Genomic DNA, 11,785 nt, shown 5'->3' with positions numbered 1-11,785 from the left:
GTTCAAAACAGGCCAATCCTGCAAAATTTGAAAGCCAATGTTAGCCAATTAGGATGGAATATGAAATATCAGACACATCCGTCTTGAGCACATGACTATGGAGATACTGTGTAACGATTTGCGGGATTTTTGGACAAAATCCGGAGGAGTAATATCTAAAAATGTGTTTTACAAAAGTCGGCCTCCTGTTGGCGCTCTAAAAGCCAGATGTGAACTAGAGAGACTGTGTACCAATTTGCGCGATGTTTGGACAAAATCTGTAGGTGTACTGTGCAAAAACTTGTTTTGCACAAAGCGGCCTCCTGGTGGCGCTATAACAGGCCGTTGTGGAAATTTTGGGGCAGAGGTTCATCGTTGGCATCCAGGGAGTGTGTGTGCAAAATTTGGCATCGACCGGGTTAACGGTGCCGGAGATTAGCTGCTCACGGACACACACACGGACGGACACACGGACGGACGGACGGAGTGCAAAACGTACTCTCCCCCCATGCCTTCGGCCTGGTGAAGACAATAAAAACATAATAAACTAGAAAAAGTGCCCTTCTGGGCACAGGTCTCCACCAGGAGGATAGGAATGTTTAGGAGTAATATAAACATGTTTTTTGTTTGTTTGTTCCAATCTTTGCCAATCAGGATGGAATATGGGAAATGGTGCAGATCCGTGTTGATCGCACGCATGCACAATCCACCTGTTGGTGGCGCTATAACAGGCCAATGTGAAATGGGTGGGCTATATTCCTCAGCCTAGTAGGAAAGTGCGTGAAAGATTTCACGTCAAATTGCACGCTGCGTTCATGATTTGAGGCTTTTTGTTCAAAACAGGCCAATCCTGCAAAATTTGAAAGCCAATGTTAGCCAATTAGGATGGAATATGAAATATCAGACACATCCGTCTTGAGCACATGACTATGGAGATACTGTGTAACGATTTGCGGGATTTTTGGACAAAATCCGGAGGAGTAATATCCAAAAATGTGTTTTACAAAAGTCGGCCTCCTGTTGGCGCTCTAAAAGCCAGATGTGAACTAGAGAGACTGTGTACCAATTTGCGCGATGTTTGGACAAAATCTGTAGGTGTACTGTGCAAAAACTTGTTTTGCACAAAGCGGCCTCCTGGTGGCGCTATAACAGGCCGTTCTGGAAATTCTGGGGCAGAGGTTCATCGTTGGCATCCAGGGAGTGTGTGTGCAAAATTTGGCATCGACCGGGTTAACGGTGCCGGAGATTAGCTGCTCACGGACACACACACGGACGGACACACGGACGGAATGCAAAACATACTCTCCCCCCATGCCTTCGGCCTGGTGGAGACAATTATCAAGCGTTTAACGAACCAAACAAAACAATAAACAAACAAACAGAGGCTTTCTTCAAAACGGGCCAATCCTGCAAACTTTGAAAGCCAATCATAGCCAATTAGGATGGAATATAAAATATGGGACAGATCTATCTTGAGCATATGACTAGAGATACTGTGTAACGATTTGCTGGATTTTTGGACAGAATCTGGAGTAATAAAAAAAAAAGGTTTTACAAAAGTCAGCCTCCTGGTGGCGCTATAAAAGGCAGATGTGAAAAATGCAGGTCAGAGGTTTGTCCTTGGCCTCTAGGGAGTGTGCATGCAACGTTTCATGCAGATCGGTGCAGTTACAGGTAAAAATGTGAAAAGCTGCCTCATGGTGGCGCTATAACAGGCCGTTCTGGACAATTTTGGGCAGAGGTTCATCGTTGGCATCCAGGGAGTGTGTGTGCAAAGTTTGGCATCGCCCGGGTTAACAGTGCCGGAGATTAGCTGATAACGGACGGACACAGGGACACACACGGAGTGCAAAACATACTCTCTACCTTCGGCCTGGTGGAGACAAGGACAGATGGAGTGCAAAACATAGTCTCTCCCCATGCCTTTGGCCTGGTGGAGACAAGGACAGACTGGGTGCAAAACATACTCTCTCGGTCTCTCCCCATGCCTTCGGCCTGGTGGAGGCACCCTGCCTGATTTAGTTGAAAAATCCCTGTGCTAAGACAACGAACAGATATGTTCCAGCTACGTTTCCTGTTGTACTCTATGTCACGATAGAGAAGTAAGATGGCAAAATGCCATTTCAAGGAAGGTAAGTTTCAAAAAGAAGAAACAAATCAATATGTGCTGAAAATCTGTGAGATTTTATTTGCTCTGGGCTATGCGATACAACCACAAAGATATTGTGCAAAGAAAGCAAAGATTAAGTCACACTTATGGAAAGCTCGCTATTACAGGGTACACAAAAAATATATGTCTGTATATTCACATACAGTATATTGCAATACGAGGACATGCCACAAACAACATATAAAACAATAGTATGGGAGTTAAAAAATAAGTAACTAAATGTTCTATCTATAATATGACACTGTCAAATCACCTTCAATTTGTTCCTAAAAAATATAATACTGTTTTCTTTTCGAAATGTGAAGTTGTCCTTGCACTGCTGTCAATGTGCTGTGAGGAAACAAAATCTCAAATAACTGGCTAGGTCAGCTGCAACTTTCTGCCTCTTTACCGTTTGGTATTAGCACTGCGAATGTACAGAAATACCCAATGGGAAACCTTTATATCAAAGTGGGGGTCCATGGACACCCAGGGTTCCTTGAGGAGATTCGAAAGGGACCCTTAGTTAAACTTATTGGGTCCTTGAAATTGGGTCCCTTGAAAAAATGTTTGAGAACCACTGCTATACCAAACATATGCTCAAATGCTACAGTATGCTCACCGCTAAGCTAGAGTGGCTGGCAGCAATTAAAGAAACAAGTGTTTTTTTGTCTACAAATTTGTCGATTTAAAATCATACCACGCTCGCTCGCTGGAGAATCTGAAGAGATCAAAGCAGATGCTTCAATGGGTTTTAATCACTCTTCTACTGCATTGAGAGTTTGGGCATTTTGGGCGGGAACCCCTTTTGGTGTTAGCATTATGTTATGCTTTAGCTATTGGAAAATAGCAGATCTACAAGCTCATAGCACGCCGCTACGAGCTTGTAGGTCTGCTATTTTTGAAAAATCGAAGAACGACTGACATAGAAACATAGCTTTTTCAGAAAACTGTCAGGATGTAGAAGACATTTTTAATATCTGATCTCAGGTCAAAATGGGTAAACGCAAAAACCCTGTCCTGTGATACAACATCTACAGTACAACAACTTGAAAAGAATGAAGTGAAGAGTATATGAAATAACTGGATGTAACTAAAAAGAGGTGCTGCCTCTAAAATGCAAGCTTATGACATTCTTTAAAAAGCAATACAGTAAATATATATAAAACAAAATAAAAGGATTTACCGATCAGGACAATGTCAAATTTAATTTTTTAGCTCATCAGGCACTAACAAAGACTTTGTCTTTCTGGCTGGATATTTGATATTTTTAGACAGCATTTTATCATCTGTGTAATTGGAAAGTGACAAGAAGATTAGTAATAGAGGCCCACATACAGTACATGTGCACACATCGTGTGCTATTGTAATTTCTTTAGGTGTTTCCCGTTTCACTCTGTAGGTGCTATAAATCAAATAAATGAGCAATTTGAAAGTTAGAAATTATTCTAGAGAAATGTCCTGGGCCATTTCTTTGTACAGTGAAATAATTATGTCGTTTTTTTTTGCAAGCAAGCCATTACAAATACAGCATTAGCTGGTATGTGTTCACTGTGTTCACAAATGACTAAATTGACGACACAATGCTCACCAACGCTCAAATGTATATATATTTTTTTCTTCTTCTTTTTTTCTTTTCTGGTTAAAAAGGTAAAAAAATGTACTATAAAATAGACTCCTCCAAAGTGAAATATATTCAAACTGGGTTATTGCTGTAAGCACAATTTCTTTCGTTACATTATTTCAAGCCGGTGGGGGGCGGTGAAGGGCTTCTATACAAAGACACCACAGCAAGCCAAAGTGGGGGGAAAACAACGAGAGAAAGGGAGAGCATAGTAATAAAGAATATATTTTCTTTCTTTTAATAAGTGCTATTGATTAAGTCCCACCTGCTTCCTCAATCATCGTCACTCTTACTCCTGTCTGATTGGTCCTGCAGAGACAGATAGAGGGGGGGGGGGGGGGGGGGGGGGAGAGATAGAAAGGACAACAATACCATCAGCAGGGCCAAGGGAACTAATAACTAATTAGCAACCACAAACTTCCAAGAGATCTTCAGAAGGTAGTGGGAGTCTGCAGGTGAAGCAGATGTCCCCAGACACCTCCACTTCTACCTTCCTAACCGACTGCCTCCTAATCCCTTTGAATATCTTGCCCAAGCCGACAGGCTCAGTGAATATACACCAAACTGGTGCCAGTGGATGGAAGAGGGTCTTGAATAACTTAAAAGTGTGTGTGTGTGTGTGTGTGTGTGTGTGTGTGTGTGTGCGTGCGTGTGAGAGAGAGAGAGAGAGAGAGAGAGATTTGTCAGTAAGGATAAAATAAAGCTTATAACACATGCTATTACGACATTGAAAATCAAAGACGATATCTACTACGGTAGTCTCCTATTACGATATCGATATAACATCAAAATATCCCAGCCGGCTTAACAGAACAATACGTACGTTTGTTTTTGGATTAAAGTTAAAGTCTATGCATATTGAATTTCCGTCAACTTTGGCCGGCGATGACATTGCTCTGACCCTGAAAGACGCGTGAACAACGGGGTCAATGTGGAGTGACCTACATTGTCCTCTTGCTCGTCGTCGTCGCTGTCGTCGTCACTGACCACCGGCTTAGCCTTTCCTCGGCTCTGCCTCTTCTTGCCTTTTGCATGGCCGTGCTCGTCTTTACTCAGCTTGATCTTGACCCGTACCGACTTGGCTGCACAGGAGATATAGGGGGGGGAGAGGAACAGGCAGAATTTAACCCATTCTGACCTGAGATCAGATTCTGAAAATGTCTTCTACATCCTGACAGTTTTCATTCTGACCCGAGATCAGATAAAAAAAAATGTTTTCTATGTCAGTCGCTCTTCGATTTTTCAAAAAATAGCAGACCTACAAGCTTGTAGCGCGCCACTCGGTGGCGCGCTATGAGCTTGTAGATCTGCTATTTTTAAATAGCTAAAGCAGGGGTTTTCAACCGGTGGTCCGCGGCCCCCTGGTGGTCCGCGGAGGTACTGCTGGTGGTCCGCAGCCAGGCATTCAGAAAAGTTATATTTTTCCCTTTTTTTTCTTTACTTTTTTTTTACCTTTCTAATATATAATATAAAACTTATTTGCACTCTTTTTACTTGTTTGTAAATAATAATAATAATAATAACTTAAGTCGAATCTAACATTTCAAAAAGTCAAATAAACCAAAAGAAAAGCTGACGGAGTCATCAGCTGCCAGCGGAACAACCATCCTGCTCTTCCACCCAACGCATGCATGCTTACCGTGCTTGCTGCCCAAGGCAAGCACGGTAAGACGGTACCATAAATTATTCATTCAATTCATAATAATACGTTTGGGAAAGTCAAATCTCCCTGCCATAGAGTTATAATATCTGCCGCGGATCGATTGAATAGTCTCACATAATACGTGACGTATTCACTATTCTGTGCAACTTCTCAGTCTATCGTTGCCGAAAAAGCAGAGCTACAAGCTCACAACGCGATGCAACCAGGTGCGGGCTCCACCGGGCCCGTCAACGTCGCGTCTCCGTCAGGGAATGTTCCCGTTTTAATCAATGAAGGGTGGCTCCACTGCCCACGTTGCGTTGCGTGACTGCATTAAAATTGCCCCGGTTGGCCCGGTTCGTTTTTTGACGCACACGACGGAGGCGCAACGCGCCCGGTGGAGCCCCGGTGTGAGCTTGTAGATTGGCTATTTTTGGTGCGTGACACCGTCGTACGATTATGTATACATTACGCTTTTAAAGTGACGGTACACAATGAACAGTTCCCTCTGTATGTTAGAAAGGTAGGCTACTGTATAAGGCCCTAGTAAAATGTAGTGCAGGTTGTAGGTTGGTTAAAATAAAGAGATTATTAAAATAGAATAAGATAAAAATATATATTCTGTTTCTGTGTGTGTGTGTGTGTGTGTGTGTGGGGGGGGGGGGGGGGGTTGTCAGAAACAAACCTACTGTGACTGTCAAATGCACCAAGTGTCAAATGTGTCTTCAGTGTTTGGGTGATTAACTGAAATGGATTATTATTTTGAGACTTATTTTGAGTCCTGCTTAGTACAAGTAAAACACACTTTAGTAAAACTTTTGATAATAAAATACTTTGAAACATAGTTTATTTTGTCCAGCTCATGAATGTAGCCTGTGATAGTGTGATTAGTGAGTAACAAGTAAGAAGAAAACAAAAACAATCTTAACCCATGGTGCATGAATGCCCCACCACTATTGTGTCGGGTGGGTCCATCGTAGATCTACGATGAACCCACCCGACACAACAGTGGTGGTCCCCAGGCTGCTGCTAGTCAGAATGGTGGTCCCTGGGTCAAAACCAGTTGAAAACCCCTGAGCTAAAGCATAACGTAATGCTAACACCAAAAGGGGTTCCCGTTCAGAATGGGTTAAAGCCAGACTGTCCTAATTGAAATGAAAAAGGTAATTTACCACATGAACCCTAGCATCTATTGGGCGGAAACATTCGGCGAAACTATATAGATGATCTACACAAGCTCAGAACGACTTGTGAGCTTGTCGATCGGCCATTTCCATCAAAGAGATTTGGAGGGGAATAAAGGAGGGGGTACGCCACAGATGCCTGAGGGACACCAGTCAACAAAGTACTGTTTGAGTAGTTAAAACAGCCACCATCCAGTATTAACCCATTTTGAGCGGGAGCCCCTTTTGGTGGTTACATACATCATACTATAATTCTAACAATGTCTGTCTGTGTGTGTGTGTGTGTGTGTGTGTGTGTCTGTCTGTCAGAAACAACGCCGTAGCTCCTCAATGCCTACACCAATCACTCCCACAGGCATTGACCATATGAATATGGAGGGCGTAACGAAGCCCTTTTTTCGATTTGACACATTAATGATTATTAAAGGGGGTATGTCACGGCCCGAGATTAACGTTGCTGATAAGGAACATCACGTGGTCGGAATGAAAACGATTTCAAACGACACGTGACTATATCTCAGGCTCTGACGTGCCTAGCATCTAGTCAAGCTGAGTGGCTAGCGCACTAAAGGCTACCTGTTTTGAGGTAACTTTCTGCGTCATACTACGTGAAAGTATCATAAAAAATAAAAAAAATCGGTCGGAAATCTTCGTTACAATGACATTGAGTTGACGTGTAAGTTTTACGGTAAACTGTTGCGTTTCTTTTTTTTTTCGCGTGACGAGTTCCATGCTCTCCCCGTCTCCCCCCGTCTCCCCCCGCTGACATGGCCTCAAACACGGCTAAGTGCTGAACAGGGCTCCGCAGCACGGAGCCCTGGAGCTTCACTGCCTGTCTAGCGCCACAGCGCCGGGCTAACCTGAGCCCTCTCTCCCTCTCTCGACTCTCTCTCTCTCTCTCTTTTACAGACATACCAATAGTTTACTCGTTTACAGACATACCAATAGTAGTCAATCATAATGATTAGGCCAGTTGCTGTATAGTGTTGTATAGCCTATCTGATCAGCGATCACCAGGGAGCAGCGACAACACACACACACACACACACACACACACACACACACACACACACACACTCTCACGTCTCACACACTGCGTCTTGCATCAGCCTTCAGCGCGCATATGGACTGCCTTACGCACCGCCAGTCTCTCCCTCCGTATCTCTCTCTCTCGCTCTCTCTCTCTCTCTAATAATAATAATAAAACGCATCACAGCGCGACAACATGTGAAGATTAGATATATTCGAAGAAACTATAGCATTTAGGAACCACTGGAAAAAATAACAAGTATCCGTGCGCAACTAGGAGCTCTCCAATAGCCACACTCAGAAGGCATGTGATGTCTTCGTCTAATGAAACGATCATCTCATTAATCATTGACATAGCGTTATTTAGGCTATAATGATCAACTTGTATGGGTGATCATTTTATGTATATCAAATATTCTATTAACTCAAGGTAATTAATGCTACAGCTCTGAATATAAATGTCGGAACTGGTGTAAAATGGAGAATAAGTCTGTTGCAGTGTTGCGCACTGAAAACCAGAACAGGTACGCTCGCCCCTTTTCCAACTCACCCCCACGAAAAGTGAAGAGCGGTCGCCCTGGGATTTCGAAAAGTGAAGGCGGCTTGCCCCAAAGCCATGAATAGCTCGCTCCCAAAGTGTGGTTATCTCGCCCCACAGCGTGGATATCTCGCCCCAAAGCACGAATATCTCGCCCCATGTTTATTTCATGTTTATTTTACCTTATTTCTCATATTAGAACCTTTAGAATCAATGTTGTTTGTCAAAGGAGAACATTTAGAACCAGTTTGTTGTTGTTGGTCAAATGAAAATGATGCATGGTACCCAGGGGGCAAACCACCCGTTTTTTAGGAAACCTGCATTTGCCATGACCTCAAAGGTTGTCCACCAGAAATAATATCTCATAGGATCACAACCTATATGGACAACCCGGTCAATTTCTTTTGCTGGAAATCAGAAAATATAGGTTTGGCACTAACTTCTGAACCAGATGAGCTAGAAATGCAAACTTGGTGTCTATTTCATGGTTTCTGACCATGAGAGACTCAATGGAATACCTATTTTTTATTATTGGGTGTGTCTGGACCCTTATTGTGCATATTTACAAGATGGTGACTACCCGAAACGTGAAAAAGAAAAGAGACATTGTCTCTTTTCTTTTGCAGCCATATTGACAATATGCAAGCTCAAGGATATATGTCCCTTCTGGGCCATACATTAGCCAATGGATTAATATTGCTTGTGTTTGCCAAAACAGTCAACACTCAGAAATCATGGTAAAGCACAATTTCGATATTATTAATTTTGACAATTTAGATATTATTTCTGGTGGACAACCTTTGAGGTCATGGCAAATGCAGGTTTCCTAAAAAAAGGGTGGTTTGCCCCCTGGGTACCATGCATCATTTTAATTTGACCAACAACAACAAACTGGTTCTAAATGTTCTCCTTTGACAAACAACATTGATTCTAAAGGTTCTAATATGAGAAATAAGGTAAAATAAACATGAAATAAACATGGGGCGAGATATTCGTGCTTTGGGGCGAGATATCCACGCTGTGGGGCGAGATAATCACACTTTGGGAGCGAGCTATTCATGGCTTTGGGGCAAGCCGCCTTCACTTTTCGAAATCCCAGGGCGACCGCTCTTCACTTTTCGTGGGGGTGAGTTGGAAAAGGGGCGAGCGTACCTGTTCTGGTTTTCAGTGCAACACTGCAACAGACTAATAGGGGATTCACACTATGGTCCCGGGTGCGCACTCGGGACCACTTGGCAGATGTTGTGGTAGTGTGAATGATGCGCACCGTTCCCGGGAGCGGATCGCCCAACCGTCCCCGGGACCGCATGGGGGGAGGGTCTCTGGACCGTTGAAGTGTATTCAGATACGGATCGTTCCAATGTGAATGCATGCAGTCGACGAGCCAAGCGTCAACAAAAAAAAACACAGCCTCTGCACGATGCGTAACACCAGCGCATTTCTCAACGCCGCCCTTCTCCTGTTGAATCTGCTTATACGCGCAGCACCGCGCTGATCTTATTCTGCGGACTACACGTGGCTCTTGGGCTTTGCTTGGCACAGTTTCCAAAGTAAAACAAAATAATAATAATGCTAAAGTAGAATCCATAGCAAACTAATACACTGGAGCACAGAACTGACTGACACAGTGAATAGCAGGCAGGCTGACAAGTAGTATAACGGCAAAAAGCCAAAGAGGCAATGCAATTCAGTGTGTCTGGATTTATTTGAGACAATGTCGCACAGTTGATGGTCAGTGTCCGTGCGCGCCAGCCATCAAGCACACCGTCATCAGGAGGATTAAAGTGTGTTATGCAAGTGTACCCGGGTGCGCTGTTGAATCTCGGGCAATGTGAATCATGGCCATCGGGGACCAGGCAACCGTATTCGAAAACGGTTCCAATGAAACGGATTCAGTCCGTCTCAGTGTGAATCCCCTATTATTCTCCATTTTACACCAGTTCCGACATTTATATTCAGAGCTGTAGCATTAATTACCTTGAGTTAATAGAATATTTGATATACATAAAATGATCACCCATACAAGTTGATCATTATAGCCTAAATAACGCCATGTCAATGATTAATGAGATGATCGTTTCATTAGACGAAGACATCACATGCCTTCTGAGGCCCAGGCTATACGTGCATGGATCTTTTGCAAAACGGATATTTTCGTCCTCCGTTTTAGAAGAAATCCCTGGCCATACGACAGAGATATATGTCCACACACAAACGCAGCAACGCATTGAACACAGGATAAAATCACTGCAGTAGCAGGTTTCAATTGTAGGCTATATTATATTGGATTTTATATTTACACTTATGAGGTGCCAATCATATTTTTTAATGAAGGAATAAGTACCACCTAAAGCCACCTAAATTGTGAGTGGTATATGTTTCTTTCATTGTCTGTCAGCAATCTCCAGATCCCGACTCTCGACTTTTCTCTCCATATAATTAAAAAATGATAGACACTTTACCATTGCTCTGGCGACTTGGTACAGAAATTAATAGCAGAGTCAGACCTATAGAAGTGTCCACAACCAGTTGTGAGCTTGCAGAGAGGCTATATTTTCGAGCTGTATAATAAATGTCACGTTATAATGTAGGCTAATACAACGTGCGCACATTGTCAGCATGTAGGCAGAGTGACATGCAGTCAATGGGCTGCATATTATTGCCTAATTATAGTAAAAATGATATGCGCTAATAAGCGGTGACATCATCGTTTCTCAAAAGCTCCGTTTCGCATGACTACACAGCTCCACTGAAACAAATATTTTCGAAAATCTCCACTTATTTATCCGTTTCCAAAACCTCCGTTTGAGTGGCCAAAAACGCCGTTTGCGTGTGGCTGAAAGGCCCAAACGCACAAAGAAATGTGCGTTTTGTAAAAGATCCATGGACGTATAGCCTGGGCCTGAGTGTGGCTATTGGAGAGCTCCTATAGTTGCGCACGGATACTTGTTATTTTTTCCAGTGGTTCCTAAATGCTATAGTTTCTTCGAATATATCTAATCTTCACATGTTGTCGCGCTGTGATGCGTTTTATTATTCTTATTAGAGAGAGAGAGAGAGAGAGAGAGAGAGAGAGAGAGAGAGAGAGAGAGAGAGAGATACGGAGGGAGAGACTGGCGGTGCGTAAGGCAGTCCATATGCGCGCTGAAGGCTGATGCAAGACGCAGTGTGTGAGACGTGAGTGTGTGTGTGTGTGTGTGTGTGTTGTCGCTGCTCCCTGGTGATCGCTGATCAGACAAGGCTATATACAACACTATACAGCAACTGGCCTAATCATTAGAGAGACAGAGTGTGTGTGTGTGTGTGTGTGTGTGTGTGTGTGTGTGTGTGTGTGTGTGTGTGTGTGTGTGTGTGTGTGTGTGTGTGTGTGTGTGTGAGAGGGAGAGAGAGAGAGAGAGTCGAGAGAGGGAGAGAGGGCTCAGGTTAGCCCGGCGCTGTGGCGCTAGACAGGCAGTGGTAACCTCATGTGAAGCTCCAGGGCTCCAGCACGGAGCCCTGTTCAGCACTTAGCCGTGTTTGAGGCCATGTCAGCGGGGGGAGACGGGGGGAGACGGGGAGAGCATGGAACTCGTCACGCGAAAAAAAAAAAACGCAACAGTTTACCGTAAAACTTACACGTCAACTCAATGTCATTGTAACG

General features: G+C 43.5%; 1 protein-coding gene across 4 annotated transcripts in view; it reads right to left on the bottom strand.

Moving 5' to 3' along the window:
• Positions 1–2,144: 2,144 nt before the first annotated feature.
• Positions 2,145–11,785, bottom strand: part of smarca2 (SWI/SNF related BAF chromatin remodeling complex subunit ATPase 2) — a 67,697-nt gene continuing 58,056 nt past the window's right edge. For all 4 annotated transcript variants that reach the window (XM_083784649.1, XM_083784648.1, XM_083784651.1 and 1 more), the window contains 2 exons: positions 4,698–4,834; positions 2,145–4,061 (listed from right to left, as the gene is read on the bottom strand). In XM_083784649.1, coding sequence (XP_083640775.1) covers positions 4,026–4,061; positions 4,698–4,834 — 173 coding nt within the window. In that variant the 3' untranslated portion in view covers positions 2,145–4,025. The remainder of the gene's footprint in view (positions 4,062–4,697; positions 4,835–11,785) is intronic.

The sequence above is a fragment of the Protomyctophum parallelum genome (assembly GCF_964188405.1).
Source record: "Protomyctophum parallelum genome assembly, chromosome: 15".
Classification (NCBI taxonomy): Eukaryota; Metazoa; Chordata; class Actinopteri; order Myctophiformes; family Myctophidae; genus Protomyctophum; species Protomyctophum parallelum.
The sequence above is the reverse complement of the archived record's forward strand: the minus strand, read 5'-3'. Positions and strand labels throughout refer to the sequence as shown.